We start from the raw sequence: 18,811 nt of genomic DNA on the forward strand, positions 1-18,811 counted from the left end.
TGATAAAAAAACACGTTTATTCGGTTTACCTTTTGAAATGTCAGCCCACTATATATGTCAGTGTCCATCACGAATTGTGGCGAGTGTTTGTGCAGCTGTGCCTGTGCACCACTGCCCATGCAGTCGCTTGATTTATCTGTCTAACAAGAATAGAGATATACTGAAGCAACGCACTTTGAGTTTACATCAAAGCCTAAACACGCTAATATGTCAAGTTCATGCAGAGTGTCCTGGAATTAAATGATTTTAATTTAAATTAATACAACATCAAAAAATAAGTGAATGTTACAGCAGTGTATTTATATTTAACCCATTGGTGCTTTCATTTCATCGTAATGTTTTAACTGTCTAACATCATCGTGGTATTTAAATGGCCACATTTCCACGGTTTGCGATATTTCACTTTTATCATCAATTACTTTGACATTCATGTATTTATTTTATCAGTCACAACGTAAATGTCTGTCGCTGTCAAGTGACCCATTAAATCAGCAAAACCGTGGGCTCTTGACCTGGAAAGGTGTCACTGTCCCCAGCGGGGCGGTTACAAGTCGGGCCGACAATATACCGACAAATAAACATTTAAACGGGGACGACGTCTTCTGTTTAACCACGGAAATGAGACGGCACACCAGCCTGTCGGTTGTCAGCATCGCTCGCCGCTCAAACAGCGACCATCGCAGGGCCACGACACCACCCACCGCTTGCAATGATTCTTCCTCCTCTTCCTCCCTGCGCCGTGGATCGCCATCGCTGCGATACCATGGCTGCATCCGAGGGGCTGCTGGCCTGAGCAACAGTTCACTTTGTATGTGCTTTATTTCTGCTATTGTTGCGTCGTCGATGACACGGATCCCCGTTTTGTTCGTGACTTGTGCGTGGAGGCGTGTTTGCCTCGCTGTAATTTGGTCCCGTCATTTTGGGTAACCGCTTAGTGTGCTCCTCACGTGACCGTCTTGCCTGCGAGAGAGATTTATGTACGATTTACTTTGACTGCACGGATGAGGAGTCTACGGGGTGGTTAACATGTAAATGTGCAATGCTGCGCTCCACGTACGTATGATGCATGTGCGCGTACGTGACATTGCGTGCCTCGTGAAGGCCATATGAACGTGCAGATTACGAGCGGCATGTGTGTGTCTGTGTAGACCACCAGCCGACCCAAATTCACATTTACCAATTCTAAAATACCATCGTGATGTGAACACATTGTGTGACGACGTAAATATCATAACTTAAACTTATAATTTACAGTCTTTTGTCAATTTATCAATCAACTGCTAGATAAAGCCTTCCCTACGCCATGTCGGTAATGGGGGTTGTGTGACCATACTTCACCATGCTGGTCAGTGTGGGTTGGTGACCTGCACGAACCAGCGTGGCATTAGGCCCAGACCCAGTTCAGACATGACTCGCCACTGAGTTCATAGTGCAGTGCAGTAACCACCTCACCATCCCTCCAACCCTACTCCTCTCTTGGTCAAACACAGTGGCCAGGAGACATCAACACTCACCAGGACACATCTACACTCACCAGGAGGCAGTCACACTCACCAGGGAGATTGAGGCACTAGTGAGGGAGATTTCAGAGCTCAATAGTTTAATAAACTCCACTGAGACTCCTGTCTAGCACTTGGCCTAGCTCACAGGCAGCCACACACACACCGTAGGAAAAGCTGCATGACAAAGGACCGACATTTTTTTACGGTCCCAAACTATGAAATGGCCGGTCGATGTATTGAGACTAATGTCTGGGCCGTAATGGGCAAGTCAAGATCGCCGCAGGTGCGGGTCTCCACCGATCAGGATCGGCCGAGTGGAGCATTCATTACTGGTACTCGCAATGCATCTCACACCCACGTGATTTGTTTTCTCTTCGTCCCCCCCCCTTCGTCTTCAGAAGGAGCTGTGGAATATCCAGGGGTCGCTAAATGCGACAGAGACCTCGATCCACCAGCTGACCGCGCTCGTGAATTGCCGCAGCCTGCACAAGGTAATCGGCCCCAAGGCCCTCACCTGCCGCTGGCTGTGGTGCCGCGGTGCCGTTCATGACGATGCGGTGGTAACCACGCAAATCGTCCACTTTGGTCGTAAATTGCAAAGCCCTTTCACTTCGAGCGTTGCAGCAGAGGGCTCTCTGGCCTCCGCCATTTGTGGCTCTTTTAAATTCAATAAAGGAAAATTGTCTGATAAATAGTCGCTATTTTGGGTACATTCCTGACTATGGCCATGCTGGGGTTTGTATATTTTACGCTTTCTAAAGCGTTCGTCGCACTTGAGCTGCACGATGACTGTGCTGCACCTCTCTATGAAGTAGCTATAACCTGTTATGCCGCATTGCTTTATTCCAATAATTATTCTACTCGACATTACTGAAGTATATTATTTGAAAGTAATTGCCGCGCAATGTGGTGAACGTGGCGTTAACTCTGTTGGTTAAGATAGTTTTGCATTCGTGATAACCGCATTGATAGCTGCACGGTCAACATCCGGTTCCCGACTCCTTGTCCTTCCCCCGCACCTCCGATTAGCACGGTTGGCTACGTACGGTGCGAAGGAAGTTCAATATATGTACACACGTCTCGTGACGAACGTAACCCTTGTACTGCTGCCACAGCGATGTAATGGCCAGCACTTTGGACTTGTAATCCAGCGGTCGTCGGTTTGATCCATCTCCTGGTACGGCCGTTTAAACAACGGTGCCAGCTTCCTAATTCCCGCAGCCTCTGTACACCCAGCGAGCCAACTTTGGGGGCAGCACAGCGAGTGGCTCGGCAGGTCGTGTGTGGTGGTGAGGTGAAGGGTGGTACGCCCACTTCCAACGAAATAGAATTCCACTGGAAACAATTCCAGTCCCGCTTCTTGACAACACTGCTGGCATAGTGAAGAAGACTGACGTGTTAACTCATTCTGAATGTTAACGTTGATAGTTTAATAATGCGTGTAATCACACAGTGGCTTATTCAAGGTGGTATTGATGGAAGGGTTAGAGTCAGGTTATCATAGGCAAGCTGTTTTTTTTTTTCCAAAACCTCACTGTGCCTCTGTGATTCATGTGATCCTTGACGACAGACCTCATCAGTTCACATACCATCACTTCCGAATAAGTCCTTTGGAAGTCCTTGTGAAGAAATGCTGACATTCCTCTCCGCGATTGTCTCTTGGGCACAATGCTCATTGGAACATGACAAGGATTAAATATCACCACGTCTGGGATACTCTGCGTACGGTGCAGGTTTTGCACGAACAATGCATGGACAGTATGTGCCTGAGTTGTTGATTTCAGCCAAATGTTGGATTGACTCAAACGGCGATGCAATGCACAAAGCAGGTTACACATTTCACGTTGTTTTTGGGTGGGCTCTCGAGTATTCACGTCAGATCTTGTCTCTAACCTTGAGTCCATGATTCTGTTTTCATTAGCCTAGTTGACTGGAGCAGTGAGCTGGCTGGAGATCACACCTCACGGCAGTTGTGGTCATCAAGATTGTTGCTCAGGAGTGGCAAATGCAGCCAGGTGGCTCAGCGGCTCGCAATCGCCAAACGCTGGTTGGGCGTTGACTCGGCCATTCCCTTCAGGGTGCACACATGAGTACCGCTTTGTGGGGCAGGTCAACAGTGGTTGTTCCATGGATAGACTTACCCCTGCAATGGGAATGTGGAATTTCCACCACTGGCTCAGGGTTGTAAACAGGAGATGAGCACCCCCTCCATGCCAATTTGAGCAGGAAATCACTTTTGTCTTGACCCTGCTCTCTCCCGGATAATTAGCATGAGCTGTATGAGACTGGAGGAGCCACTGCTCCACGCACATGGCACGTGATCAGCCTATTGCGGTGGTGCGTTCGCTGTGCGCGAGTTTGATGGCGGGCCCCATAAAAGCGGCCTGCCGGGGACACGTTACTCATGGGCTAATTATCCGTTTGCTGTGCAGCAATAGGCCGTGTAAATCTTGCCGCAGCTGCGAGCCGTGATGCAGAAATAGTTGAAAATTAGATTTTACAAATGCAGAAACGTAGGTATACATTTTAATCCTAATTTAGTCACTTATGAAGTTATATTTTAATGTTTCATCTTGTTTATGGATATATATATTGGGCTGTGCGTTTCAAACTTACGGTTCCAAATGGTGAATAACATGGCCAAGTCTGTTTGTCTTCTTGTCACTGTATACCGTTTCGTTTTATAACAAATAACACCTCGTGTCCCCCGCGCAGGTAGGCATGTGACTGGTGTTCACGGTTAGGTGACCGAGACTTTAATGGGAATCGGATCTGGCCGAATCCATGCATTCGATTATTCTGTATTATTCTTGTAAGAATTGCATACGGTTGTAGAATCGCTAATTCAGCACACAGGCTGCTCGACCGAATCACCCTGAATCCTAGAAGCTCAGCTGGGTTGAGCTTAGTTTGTTAAATGGTGGAACATGGCGATGATGTCAAGTGGGCCACATTCTTGAAAACTCATCAAGTCTGTTGTGTTGGTTTTCATCTTGAAGGCACAAATACAAACAAATGGATGTGTGAATATCACCTGCCTGACTGGAAGTCATACACCTAAACATGTGATACATCATCTTAGAATTAAAAACAGTGCCAAATATTACAGTTATTTAAAGTAAAAATTTGGCAGAAGTTGGAATCCTGTGTTCATATCTGGGGTGGAGAACCCAGCTATGACGTCACTGCACTTGACAGAATTCACTGCAAAGCAGTCTGGGTGATTGATAATGCAGTGCTCACTGTGTCTCTCTAGGCACTCGCTCCCGATGGGGGCAGCCACCTCCTTATCACTCTTCTATCGCTACTACCCATGGGTACTGTTCCTATGAACTTGACTCGTTGATTCCTCCTCCAGATATTGACTCTTTAGTCTCATCCACATTGTGTTCAATCACTGCACTGCAGCTCAACTGCCTCCTCACTCACCCACTAACCCACTCATTAACTCACTCTTCACCCACACACTCACCACACTGCAAGTCACAACACTTATCTCCCTTGCTCAATTCAAGAAACACGTTCACTCTTATCTATTGCAACTTTAATAGCGCTGATTCATAATTAATTGTTGCTTTTGGTCACATAGCGATCATGGCTAAAATGTGTGCCATTCAGAACCCTCCACGACCTGCCACAGCCAAACAAAGGCCTTTTGGCCTGCGCTTGGCAACTGTGTTACAACAAAAACACCACCGCCCCCCCGTTCCAGTGTGAAACTTGAAACACACTTCAAGCGAAGCGAGTTGGGCGCCGCGCGATTCACCCGCACGGTGAATGGTGCCCCGGTGGACGCTGTCTCACATGAGAGCGACTTGTCAAGTCTGGCTGAAGGAACACGTGTGCATTGTGCATTGCATTCGTTTGATTTCATTTCCACGGACTTCGGCTTTACAAACATTGGAGCCTCTATTTGGGTTGCAGGGTGGTGCCATGGTAACACTCGGGCCTCACCGCACGGAGAAGGGCCTGGGTTCGATTCCTGACTCAGCCGCCGTTCTGTGCGGAGTTTGTATGTTCTCCCCCTGTTCTGCTTGGGTCTTCTCTGAGTTCCTGTCTCCTCATAGCTGGAAAAAAATCCATACAACGAACCGGTATTGGCCAAAATAATTACCAATGCGGACATTTATCTGCAATGTACTTGTTTGGGATCACACACAGCAGATGCAATATCGCCCCCAATTGCGACAACTTGGCAGGATCCTCCTGAAAAGAGTATGGAGACCCAGTGAGACTTTCCTGGGTAACCAAGCAGAATAATAATAATAATGATTTAATTCTAGATTTGAAGCTTTCGTGACTGCAAGGATTCATATTCTTAGGTTTTTTCGGTAAAGTCACGTAGGTAAAAACATAAAAATTTATAAAAGTAAAATAAAATAAAAATCACGACGTTTCGGAGGCAACACAAGCTTCCGTCTTCAGGTGGAACCGTCACAGCCACGACAGCTGTATCAAGTAAATGAGAGATTGCAGGAGCTACCACTCCGTTTATATAATGGTTGGCCCTTCCCCCCTCTCCAACCATTATATAAATGGAGTGGTAGCTCCTGCAATCTCTTATTTACTTGATACAGCTGTCGTGGCTGTGACGGTTCCACCTGAAGACGGAAGCTTGTGTTGCCTCCGAAACGTCGTGATTTTTATTTTATGTTACTTTTATTAATTTGAATGTTTTTACCTACGTGACTTTACCGAAAAAACCTAAGAATAATAATTTATTTGTACAGTATTTTGTTGAAAGGTTTTACATTTCTCACCGGCATGTGTTTAGGATTTTGAAACGTCATGAGAGATTGAATGGCACCAGCTGGCTTTGTGATTTCTTTGGCATGTTTTTAAAACCTGTTTAAGATTATACACAGCTGCTTGGCGGGTGCTGTTTTACCAAACATTCCAAGCGCTGTTTGAACAGCGAGCCTAGATCTGCTCTGCAGTGCATGTCGTGGTGCATGTCGTGGTGCATATCACAGTGTATATCAACACAGAGTTAGATAGCAGTGCGATCGTATCGTCTTCCCATACCCCAATCGTGCTGCTTGTTAATATCCTTACACATGTGCTGGGGCACGACGATGTTGAGATGTTAACTATCTCGCCTGGTATACAGCAGGGCATGGGTTCGAACCCGACCCTGAAGCCTGTATATGTTCTCCCCATGGTCGTATGGCTTTTGTTCCAGGTCCTCCAGTGTATCCCTCCACATTTAGAAACATGCATTTCGAGCATTTGGCAGCTATAAATTTCCACATGATAAGCCACATAACTGAGATATAATTTGTGGCGAGGTCGCTTCTGAAAAAGAGCGACATAGCTGAGTGGGCCTTACCTGGTAAAACAAAAACAGTTCAAATGGTTTTAGCTCATAACATAAAAGAAATGTGTCGTGTTCTTACCCTATTAAATAATAATAGCTATCGATTTTTGTAGACATGATTTTTGGAAGAATGTTATTAACCAACATGTACAGGAAGAACTGCGGAAAACATCTAGCAATGACTAAAAACCATGAATATAATTGATATTTTAGACAGTTTTTCACTCAGCCCATTTTATCAACGTGCTGCGTGATGATTTGATGCCTCTAAATGGCAGAGCCATTTATCATCATGCAGTTTGCAATTGCGGGCAACAAGAGATTCGTTTTATTGTAACGTAGGCTCCCGGTCCCCGCTTGAAAATCGCCACAAATCATTTTCTTTGGTCACATTTCCCAATGCTGATGCTGTGTTTTGCCTCGATGGCCAGGGGGGTGGCCTGCTGATCTTGTGTGCAGGAGTCATTGCCGAGCGAATCGCTATGTAGCCCTTTCACAATTACTCAGTCAGTGCCGTTGTTGATCTTTCCAGTTAATGTGTGAAATTAACGACAATAGAAGGACAAGTTTCCTCTCATCCGCAAGGATTGGCGGGGGCCTTGCACAAAGCAACAGATATGTTATTCCTAATATCTGGAGTAAAACTCCTCTGCTCCACAACTATTTATCTACAGAAATTTGGAAATGGGAAAAATGTCCTGGCAGTACAGTGTACCACGACCGGTTTTATTTTTCGAAGCTATTTTCACGGTAACATTAAAAGTGCGTTAATTAGAGCTGACATTTTCCTGCGCGTATTTGGTTTGTACGCGGATTAACTGCGGTGCAATACAATATTCCCCAAGGATAGGAAAGGAAATTCCACGATGATATGATTACATTTCTCAGCAGTGTTGCAGCTTGAGTGGATAACGAGTGCAACGTGAAATAAACTTCGGTTAGAGTATAGATTTAATTATAAAGTATTTAATTAACGAGTGGCATACCAACAGCTGTTTAACCCAAGTGTAAAAACCGAAAAAAAGACCGTACACAAGCCCCTGCTTTCATGGCTTTAAAATTTATTTGAAAAGTATTCTCGCAATGTTTGGTTTAGCAGTGCCAAAGCAATTGCACAATGTTACGGGAATGCTATATTATGCTAGATATTATAAATGCTATATATTTTTTAATATGATGAATAATACATTTGAAATACGGCACTCCTGAATATGTTTACATTGATGCAAAGCAGTTTAAAATCGTGATCCGGTGTGATAGGCACTGGAGAATAACAAAGCACATTTGAGGTCTTATAGTGTACAAGATCATTGCTTTTGCAAACACGAATAAAATAAAATCCTCTAACCCAATGCAGTTCAGTATTTGTGATTTTGGCTCACATTAAAAAGGGTGAGTTGCTTTCGGTTAAAGGCATTATTTTATCGCTTTTACGAAAACAGTACCCGTTTAAATTATCTCCCAGCTGATATGATGATTTATAATTTATTCATAATTGATTTACAGTGATCTGGCCAACACTGTGACTCTAGGAACCCTCCACCACCCGACACAAACAATTGGATCGCCACGTTTACGAGCGTAGAACGACGCACAAATGAATTATTATCGTTTTGTTCAGCTCACGTCTCGGCCAGAGGTAGCGATGAAATACGCGGCGTTCCGCTCGAGATTCCGTCAAGACGTTATCGTGACAAAATCTAGGAAGTGGCGGTGGCGCTCCCAACAGACATTGCCTGCTCACTCGGACGCCTGGTTGTAAACTCAACAGTCAGGCTTTGATGCATCAGCCAACTAACCACTCACGCAAAAGTGGGCCGTGACCTGGCTCTGTTATGTTCAAGTTCGTCATTGGCACTTCTCAAATTCGGGAGGATGCTCGTTATTATGGATTATATTTTTTCCGCCTGAGGTCGACCGCTTGTGTTGCGATCGAAACGTCGTGATTTATTCTATTTTCTACCTACATGAATTTACCGAAAAAAACAAAGAGTATGGATTCCTGCAGTCACGCAAGCTTCAAATAAAGATTATGAAGATTGTTTTTCCCAGACAGCCGAGTCTCGAGAATGTGGTCCATTTCGTCTTGGAGTGTTTTCGCTTCATGTGAGAGGGAAGCTCAGAGAGTGCCAGGAGATAGCCCGCACCTCTGTTGTGTCGAGAATTAATTACCGTTCATAAATCACGCTCACAACATAAGCAGAGCGTTTTGTTCATAAAAATCAAGTTGATAAAATTACGCGGCGTCAACATAATCTTTATAAATGTGTTACGTCACAAATTCACGATCGATGTGTTCCCAGGTGGGGGTGGTCTTTGTTTAACTGGACTCCACACGATATTGGGTCTCAGTCTATTAATAAAGAGATAAAAAATTATACGCGCACCTCCGATTAGCACGGTTGGCTACGTACGGTGTGATAGGAGTTCAACATGCGTACACGCCGCAACGCATGTGGAGTATGTGGCGGTCGGTAGGGCGGCAGTGGGGAAGCCCAAGCGCGACGTCTCCTCCCTGCGAGGACTCCCACGACACTGCCCCAAGGCCATGGATAATGGCCTCGCCTTCTGTGTGTGCACTTCAACCTCACTGTTGTAGCGCGTCAAAAAATTCTAGATTTTAAGTTTTTGTGACTGCAAGGATCCATACTCTTGGTTCTTTCGGTAAAGTCACGTAGGTCAAGAAAATAATAAATACAAATAAAATAAAAGATACAAATTTAATTACATTTTATACATTTTTATCTTTTATTTTTATTTATTATTTTCTTGAACTCGTCAAAACCGTTTGTTCAAAGTGTATTTCGTGATTACACGTTATTATTATTATCACCGTTTCAAAGTAGAATTGTAATAAAAAAAACACGAGCCAAAATGTTTTTTTTCACGTCACAGAAATGTGGAATTTCCACCACGCACTCTGCAGGGCTGTTAACGGGAAACCAGTAGCGTGGCGTCAACACTCATTTGAGCAGCAGGAGATGGGCAGATGTTGAGCAACTGTGGTGCGGTGTGACGTGGTGTCGCGTGGGGCGATGCGTGGTGTGACGTGGTGCGGTGACTGGTGTGGTGCGTTGTCACGTGGTGTGACACGTGCTTTGACACGCGCTGCCCCCACTGCAGGACTACGTGGAAGCTCTCAACGGGGTGTGCTCGGAGGGCCTCAAGGGGATGCTTTTTTTGGCGCTCTTCTCCATCGTCTCGGCCCTCATGTTCAACAGCGTCATCTGCATCGCCCCGAAAACCTGGCGCAACTTCCGCAAGAGGTGAGCCCCGCTATCGTAATGCTGCACCACGACAGTGCTCGTTTCTCACTCGCAGCCCTGTTAGACACTGGTAGGAGTTCCACATTCCTATGAGGGGGGAGGGGCAAGTGTGTCCATAGGACAACCACTGTTGACATTTACCCCCCCAAAAAAGTGGTACCTATTTTAATGACCCCAGACGGATGATGGGCCGAGTCGGCCCCAACCGGTATTTGAGCTCCGCTTGCGAGCCGCTCCGCAAGGCTGCGAGGAGGAGGAGGCGAGCGCCGCTCTCGCCGTGAGCCCGTACGACGAGGGGCGTCACATCCACGAAGCCCGCGCGGTCCACCAACCCCCGCAGTGAAAGCGCCGGCTTGCGGGGCATCCGTCGCGCCACCGTGCTTGCCCGGCGCGGGCTCGGTGGTGGCGGCGCACGGTGGTAACGGCGCGCGCGGCGCTCTCGCATGTGGGCAGCACTTTGCCCGTGCGGTTCTCTCGCCACTGCCGGCTGCTCTGGGCCAACAAAGCGAGGCGCGTGGCTTGACGTTTACAAATCACGTGGAATTCTGAAAAGACTGAAGTGCTGGTTTATGTGAAATCGTTAACGGACCTTTCTGTCGTAATTTGTTTTGGTCTTCAATGAAAAGGAATCTTTCCTGGGCTGATGACGCAGTTTCTTACTGCTGCCGACAGACAGGCGTTAATGGATAAAAAAAATTACGGGTATTTGTAAATTGTATCGTGTTTGTTCGGATAATTTTACAGCTGCATTTAAAACAGGATCAGTTGACATTCCTGAGTTTCCTCTCATAGCAAACAAAACAATGTAACCTGTACGGGCCAAACGTCCCAATGCAGAAAAAACAAACCTGCATATTGCTCAATTGGGATCACACAGCAGCAGCAGCATCGGCCCCGACTGCTACAAGTTGGCAGGACTCTCCTGAATAAGAGCCATGGGACTCGGAGAGGCTTTCCTTTGTAAACAAGTGGAGTAACAAGTGATACCATTGACAAGGCCACATAGGTTGTCCGCACACTGCTTGGGAAGCGCTCGTTTCAGTCCACGCACGGGGGAATTCCGCTGCAGTTTGTGGAGTTAGCAGTGGAGTAAGCCTGACACGGACAGCGTGAACCATGCATTAGAGCAGCAGCAGCAGCAGGAGTGTGAACTAGAGGGGCTCGTGACCCTTAACCATTGTGTCTACCAGGACACTAAGCCGGGAGCGAACTCAAATTACCACAAGGTACGCTCACACTTGGGTCACTGACTCGTGATTTTAACGGCCGCTTGGGCAACGTGTACCTTGGGTCCTGTGTTTCGGAGCGGAACGGTCACAGCAGTGCCGCTTGGACATTCGCTTTCATTCAGAATTGACGATAAATACGTGGGTCAGGCCAGGGCTGTAAACTCCGACCGGATGTCGCACGGGGCATCATGCACTGACTGGGGCGGCACAGTGGCTACTGCTCGCTGCTGCTGCTGCCACCTTTGAGAAGGAAAGACGGTGGTGGTGGTGGTTCTGGTCGTATGGTCCCCGCAGGGAGAGGCAGTATGAGGACATGGATGAGGATGAGCCGTGCCGGCAGCCGCCCGGAAACACACGCCGCCCGCCACTGCCGAGCTTCTACAGTTACAGCAGCTTCGGCAGCCAGACGAGCATTCAGCCCACCTCCCAGTCCATCACCAATGCGCCCGTCTCCGAATACGTGTGAGTGCGCAAAGCCATTGGCCTGCCCTGCCCCGCTACGTGCCCAGCCGGTGCCGTGTCCTCACGGAGGGTGACTCTCCCCCTCCTCGACTCCCCACCCCCCCCCTCATCATCACCTGAGTTGTGTGTTTTTTAAGCCAAATGTACCCCCACCCACCTTCCCCCCTCCCCCCAATTTTTTTTTCGGAGTTTGTGCCCAAATCTCAGAAGCTGCCCACTTATTCGTGCGGGAATGTAGAAGGGCTTGGCAGTGTTCAGGAGAATGCCTCACAGGCTGGGAACGAATACAAACCACAACACGCACGGAGACGTGTGACTGCAAACAGCCACGTGTTCAACTCTTTGAGTTTGGTGGTCTTAACGATAATGCGGCCACCTGTTCAGCCCTTTTGTGGTTGATGGTCTGGACAAGGCTGAGGAGCATTAGCCGTGGCGTGATGCGACAAGCGCCTTGCGCGTTGCTATTTCTCGACTGGAAAGGCGTTTACCCCTGGGAGTTTAATTATTCTTGTTGTTGTTGTTGTTGTAATCGAGCTGAACGGCTCCAGCTGGAGCCCCGGTGACAGAAATTGCGGCATCTGCTGCCCTCCCCAAAGCTGGGATGGCTCTGTCTCGTCTCGTCTGCTCCACATCCAAACATTTGATAGCGTGCCACTGATAACGAAACAATTTATCGCCCTAATGCTCGGAGAGCGATAACTTGTTTGATGGCTGGGGCGGCAAAGAGGATAACATTTGTGTAAGGTTAATTTAGCGGGCCATTGTTATCAAAATTCAATGCCGAAATTGCTCTTTTGGAATGACTCCTAAATGTGATTTATGTCCCCGTAGAGAAAGAAAGAGTCATTGTGTCTGTGGACAATATTTTTTTACATTGAATCTTTTAAGAGTTCCCTGTAAGTACGAAATGTAATTATAAATTGCATTAAATTTGCAATACAGCTTTTTCTATGCTGGAGCAAGTCACAGCAAACATTCAATGAGTTCCATTTTTTATATCATCAAATTGACGTTGAACTCAAACGAATACATCTAACTTAAACATTAACAAGAATTCTATCTGCATGCCATATAATTTACCTTCGAAGTAAACATTTTTTCTCAAGATTTATTTTGACTTGGTAAACAAACGCACATTAAAAGCACAAGCTGTTTGTGCACTTTAATTGTCTAAATTATTCACTTGTCTGTGGACAATATGTTAATGTTTTACTTGTTTATACATTTGCGTCCGTTAAAAGCAATTCAAGTGTCCGTGCATGTTATGTTTGATTTGCGGTGGTGAAAAAATAATTAATTAACAATCTCCATTTCTGCGTGTGAAATTATATGTTGAGGCACTTGGATGTCTGTGCTGTTATTGTGCATCACCACTTAGTCCGCCATTACGTGTGATTCCTGTGACAGCTTCACAGAAGCCAACTGAATGCTCTCATCGTCTCTAAAATACTGATTCAGTATAATTGGGTATACATTGTCTGGCATATGCATTGGCCTTGGAGAGAACAATTAAGGTGGTGATTTGTTGCTAATGGACTGATGGCACTAGTGGATGCACATTTATGAAGTGTGACAATGTGACCTGGAATGTCAATGCATGAGAATAACACGAGCATAATAGAAGTGGAAAAAACTCGTGATAAAGGAAACCGATTACTCGCAGTCTCCATGAGCCAACATCGGTTATAGGGGTGCGTTCTAAAGTTTGTAGCATCGGCATTTTTTTCTCAATTAAATGGCGTTTAAAACATTCCCACCGAAATTGCTGAGGAATGTCATCGTGGCGTGGACCATCTGGTTAGAAAAGGGTCAAAGCCATTCATTCCATTGCTGTGGGGTCACGGCAGCATTCATGCCACCGTGACCCTTCACCTGTTCCCAAATAGTAGTGGCAAATGACAAGGACGGTCCCCTTTTGTTAAAATACTAAGTGACAGATTTACATTTCGCAAAATCAAATTAACAACCCATTGCATACGACGTCCGCACGCAATATTACCACCGGCAAAAAACGCACATCGCAAAATCGGCATCACATGAAAAGAGGAAAGACAGCAGCACAAGGCAAGTGGTCTCAGTCTGGCTTAACGGACACACGGCCACAGCACCGGTCTTGTATTTCCTAATCGTTCCATGTGACGCATTCAACAAGGCTGCCCATGCAGCTCCAGAGCAATTAACATAAAACCAGCTCAATATGTCCCAGATGTTCTACTTTGACCGTCCGCAACGCATCTCTCCTCCAGTACGCCAGGGTTCGAAGAGAGACAAATTAACCCGTTGTCCGTGTGAGGGGGGGGGGGTCCCAGCGGCAAGTCACGTGGGAACCGGCCGGGCCTCTCTGTGCGTGGGATGCGTGGGAACACGCAGCCACGTGCATTTGCATGCAGATGAGGGTGACCCCCGCAGACGCTCAAACGTGACCTCTGCCCCCTCCCCCCCTACACTCTGTTTCCTTTCTAAGTTTCCCCGCTCTTGAACGAAGCACGGCCCTTTCTATTCTCAGTCTGTGGCTTTCTCTGCGTGGCCGTCTGCGGCTCAAGGCTTCCCCTTTTTCTGCGAATTGTAAAGCGCCTGAACAATGGTGGCTTAAGATGGTTTTGTCTCGCAGCTAGGGCATTGTGCCAATTGTTATGCTAAAAAAGTCTGTGCTAGAATAATAATGTAGGGCTGAGGACAGAGCTTCGTTTTCCCCAAGTTCACATCACGATTTCCATGCATGTTTCATGATTGCAATTGCAAGAGGAAATTAACTGTGATTAGAGGCAGAAATCTCATGAAATGTACATGACGGTATGTGTTTAGCACATGGCTCTATATGCATACACAATGAAGTGTGTGAACATCTTACAGTTATGAATACACGTGGCAGAAATACGTTGTGTAAATAGCTGTTATGAAGGTAAAATAAATCACAAATAGGTCATTACCGTCTACTGCACACGTATTTAGTTCTCAAATAAGTATTTTACGATGCTATAATTAATTACACGAGAGATATTTATCGTGATTTGTTGATAGTTCCCCAGGCTGTGTGGCTCGTTCCCTTAGACGCCAGTGTGGGAAGTAATTCCAGATTTCAATCCGTGATCGCAAGCACAAGCAAGGGCCTGGATTTCGGGGTGTACTTTTATCCCTGAGCACCTGCTTGGCCCTGCAGGAGTCTAGCTTGAAGGTAAATGCCCTTTCTGCGCAGCTGCTGCTCCCATTCCACCAGATGGCTTCAAAGCTCAAGTAAATAACACAACACCATCAGTCGCCTCGTTGCGGAAAACATAAAAGTAACAAAAATAAATAAGCAGACAAAAGCACCTCCACATATCTGTTCATCCATATACAAAATGAAAGTGTATTTTTTTCATAATAGAGCAGTTTTGGATTAGATCACGTAAATATAAATGTGTTGTTGAACCCACCACCACCCGACAGACAATTTGTAAGGTTTATGACGTAAACAGAACATGCCAATTCGTTACTAGTACAGCACACCGGTGTGTTGGAGAGTAAACCCACAACATTTACATCTAACCCCAAAACCTCTATTATGGATATTGGTCGCGAAGGCCTCCGTGTGAAACTGTTTTTTTTTTTACACGTTCAGCCACACGGCCTTCTGGGGGAGTGAATAATGTTAGCAACGTCAGTCTCAACACACGCAAACTTTGAGACCGGGTTCAAGGCAATCATCTCTTGTGTGGCTTGTGTAAAACAATGACTTTACGTGGAGGTCACAGATATGTGAACGAGGCGGATGTAGAGCTGTGTTCCAGTTGGACTGCGAGCCAGGAGCATAAATGAACCCACAAAGCATTTACGTGCTGCGTGGGACGGAACGGGACGGTTCACAAGCAAGCATCGTAAAGCACTTCACAGCCGCCGGTTTGCGCGACGCAAAGCAGTCAAATGCCAAGTGCAATTTATCTTCATTTAATATTCATTTGTGATTACGACGCTGCTTTTGCGGTGGTAGAGGCAGAGCATAGAACATCTCAAAATAATTTGCTCGACGTTTTACGTTCCTTTGTGATATATTTAATATGCGGTGCACAGCAACGTTCAGCGTGCCACTCCGTAGGGTTTCACGGTTGTGCTGCGCAAGCTCTCAGATGCGTTCTCGGGTTCATACCGCTTCGTGTTGTTCGGCACGATGTCCGACGTTTTTCTCCACGTGCTGGGAGCTCCCTCAGGAAATGAACCAAGCTGCTCTCGACTGTATCGCTGCCGTTGGCCGCTATCTCCGGACAACGCACGGTCCAATCCGGAGACGCGCTAGAGATGCATAAGAGTGGCCCGCCGAGGGAGCTTGGACCCTCCTCGTGGTCATCAACCTAGGGACCCGATGAATCTGAGGCATTGCGACCCCGATTGAGACTGTTGGCCGATCCTACGTCGGATCGTGACCAAGAGGCCTCCCGTGGTGGAATTCCGTGTCTCGCCAGCCACGGACTGCTCGCCATGGCGATCGCTGAGGCCGAACATAAACTAACTGGAGACACCAATAAGGATCCTGTGTACCCCACATTGATGTCTGAGTGGTCCCCTCTCTGTCTCCTATCAGCCCCTAACATTCTCACAGTCACACACACAGGCTCGCAGTCACACACACAGGCACACAGACACAGGCTCGCAGTCACACACACAGGCTCGCAGTCACACACACAGGCACACAGACACAGGCTCGCAGTCACACACACAGGCTCGCAGTCACAGGCTCACAGTCACAGGCTCACAGTCACAGGCTCACAGTCACACACACATGCTCGCAGTCACAGGCTCACAGTCACAGGCTCACAGTCACAGGCTCACAGTCACAGGCTCGCAGTCACAGGCTCACAGTCACAGGCTCATAGTCACAGGCACAGGCTCACAGTCACAGGCTCACAGTCACACACACAGGCTCGCAGTCACAGGCTCGCAGTCACAGACGCAGGCTCAGGCACAGCCTCGCAGTCACAGGTTCACAGTCACACACACAGGCTCACAGTCACAGGCTCGCAGTCACAGACACAGGCTCGCAGTCACCGGCTCACAGTGACAGGCTCACAGTCACACATGGACTCAGAGGACAGCGCTGTCTGACAACAGTCCTGGGCCACGGTCGCAGCTCGCAGAGCTCTCTCCCCCGGTGAGCCTGCGACCACCGTGCGGAGCCGTGAGCCGGCAGGGTCGCTGAAGGATCCTCCACCGTGGAGAGAGGAGAGAGCTCCACGGTCCCACGCTCCGAGCCGCCACGTTCACGTGCCGTGCGCTCTGTTTCCGCGCAGGAATCGGAACACGGCCTCGGGTAACAATCCCAGGCACGAGAACGTGCCGTTGATCGGACGCAATTCTCCTCCGCCCTCCGTAAGTGACGATCAGGAGGGCACCCGTGAGTTTCTCCATCGGACTCCCCCGGTCAGTTTCATTTTATAGAAAAAATAATTACGCTCCTGTGACCGGACAGAGCCAAGCAGTCAGCCCACCAGAGAGCATTGCCTGCCGCTTGCTGCCTCCTGAGCTATGGAGGTCGGGACAGTGTTTCACCAGGATTGTGTTTGTCGAATTATAAGTGTAAATACATCAGTGTTTGAGTGGGTCATTCGTTGTTTTGGATTGGATCGTGAAAGTATGATGTCGCTGTTTAACTATGACCCTCCACCACCCGCCAGAACCATTCACGATCTAACCCAAAACAAATGATGAATTAGAATATTGGATGTGAAAGCCTGCACACAAAAGTCTACTCACTTAACCGTAGTTTAGTATCAGTTTTAGATGTTCCTACCCATATCATCAAACAGCCGAATAGAATCCCTCTGTTAGGAGTTCAGTGCTGGTTTGTATTGGACTGACTGCGCTGCCTGGGCTGCTGGCAGTATTTTGGTTGTACAGGAACATCCACAGCTTCATGCTTGCGTATTTTTTTTCAGCACATTCAGTCCATTTTTATATGTAAAATAAAACCCATTGTCACAATCGCCATTCGTATTTGAATCAAGAACGGCGTTTAATGCGGTCAACGTTTCCCAATCACGGTGTCGTCCACGGGCGTCGGACGTTACCCAACGCAAACCTCATTGTCCACAACGTGGCTTTAGCCACTACTACGTCTCCCCTGTGAGAAGCGAACCCTTAACCAGACCACCGCTCTCACCTCGGGGGCACTCGCAGGCCTTGGCATCCTTCTTCGCCCTCACCGCCGCCACCTTACCGCCAGGCACATCGCATCAAAGTGTGACATTCGAGGCGTTGTGAGTTATTTGATTATTTTGTTGTTGTTCCACCCGTGCTTTTTATTTGCTTTGTTCACGGCCTTTGGTTTCTTCCTCCCCGGCGCGCACAACGCGGGCAGCGGTCTCCGGACCGCGCCACCTCGGGGCGAGGCCGCAGCTGGCAATCACACGGCTGGGAACCCGTTAAAGTAATGGAGGAGCGCTTTTAGCTCAAACTCCTGTCTCCTCCTCTTCATCTCCGTGCCCAGAGCCCAGGTACCAGTCGCGGCCACCCCTCCTGCAGTCAATTCCACCCCCACCCCCCCCTGGGTGTTGTTCAGCAGTTGTCGCCGTGCTCCCCTGTTCCGTGTCGGGTTACTCTGGCGTCAACTCCCGCGTGCCCCAACAAGCCACGTGTTCAATCTTGACTTAAAGCTTTCGTGACTGCAGGCATTCATATTCTTTGGGTCTTTCGGTAAAGTCACGTAGATAGGTTCAAAGACAATAACAAGAAACTACGACGTAGTTTTTAGTTATTTTCTTTGAACCTATCTCAGTGACTTTACCGAAAGAACCCAAGAATAAGCCATGTGTTCCTAATGAACGCCGGTTGAGCAAAGCCTCGATGACGGACATTTAAAAATGTCTCAAAACGCCGCGTCACAGGGGTTGCATGATTATTCCCAACCCGATCGCCGCCAACGCCACATGATCAATCGGGGAAGCCCATCAGAGTTTAAATGCATGTCCTCTCCCCTGGATATGATCGTGTCCTTGACAACAGTTCCTTTCCAAATGCATTTCCTTTCTTCAAACCTCCTGAACGTGGACTTGTTGTGTGCGG

The 18,811-nt window shown here is 47.5% G+C and overlaps 1 protein-coding gene and 1 long non-coding RNA gene across 4 annotated transcripts in view; one reads left to right on the forward strand and one right to left on the reverse strand.

The window, feature by feature from the left end:
* Window positions 1-18,811, forward strand: part of LOC144932790 (protein tweety homolog 1-like) — a 125,269-nt gene that overhangs the window by 85,141 nt on the left and 21,317 nt on the right. The window contains exons 10-12 of one of the 3 annotated variants that reach the window (XM_078857243.1): window positions 1,901-1,993; window positions 9,943-10,085; window positions 11,570-11,776. In XM_078857243.1, coding sequence (XP_078713369.1) covers window positions 1,901-1,993; window positions 9,943-10,085; window positions 11,570-11,776 — 443 coding nt within the window. The remainder of the gene's footprint in view (window positions 1-1,900; window positions 1,994-9,942; window positions 10,086-11,569; window positions 11,777-18,811) is intronic. The other 2 variants (XM_078857244.1, XM_078857245.1) reach the window with 2 other exon arrangements.
* LOC144932792 (uncharacterized) lies at window positions 564-18,198 on the reverse strand. Its single transcript, XR_013636943.1, has 3 exons — window positions 17,910-18,198; window positions 5,457-5,569; window positions 564-960 (listed from the first exon to the last, which is right to left on the reverse strand). It is a non-coding gene; the product is annotated as an uncharacterized LOC144932792 (long non-coding RNA).

The sequence above is a fragment of the Lampetra fluviatilis genome, chromosome 5 (assembly GCF_964198595.1).
Source record: "Lampetra fluviatilis chromosome 5, kcLamFluv1.1, whole genome shotgun sequence".
In the NCBI taxonomy this organism is placed as follows: domain Eukaryota; kingdom Metazoa; phylum Chordata; class Hyperoartia; order Petromyzontiformes; family Petromyzontidae; genus Lampetra; species Lampetra fluviatilis.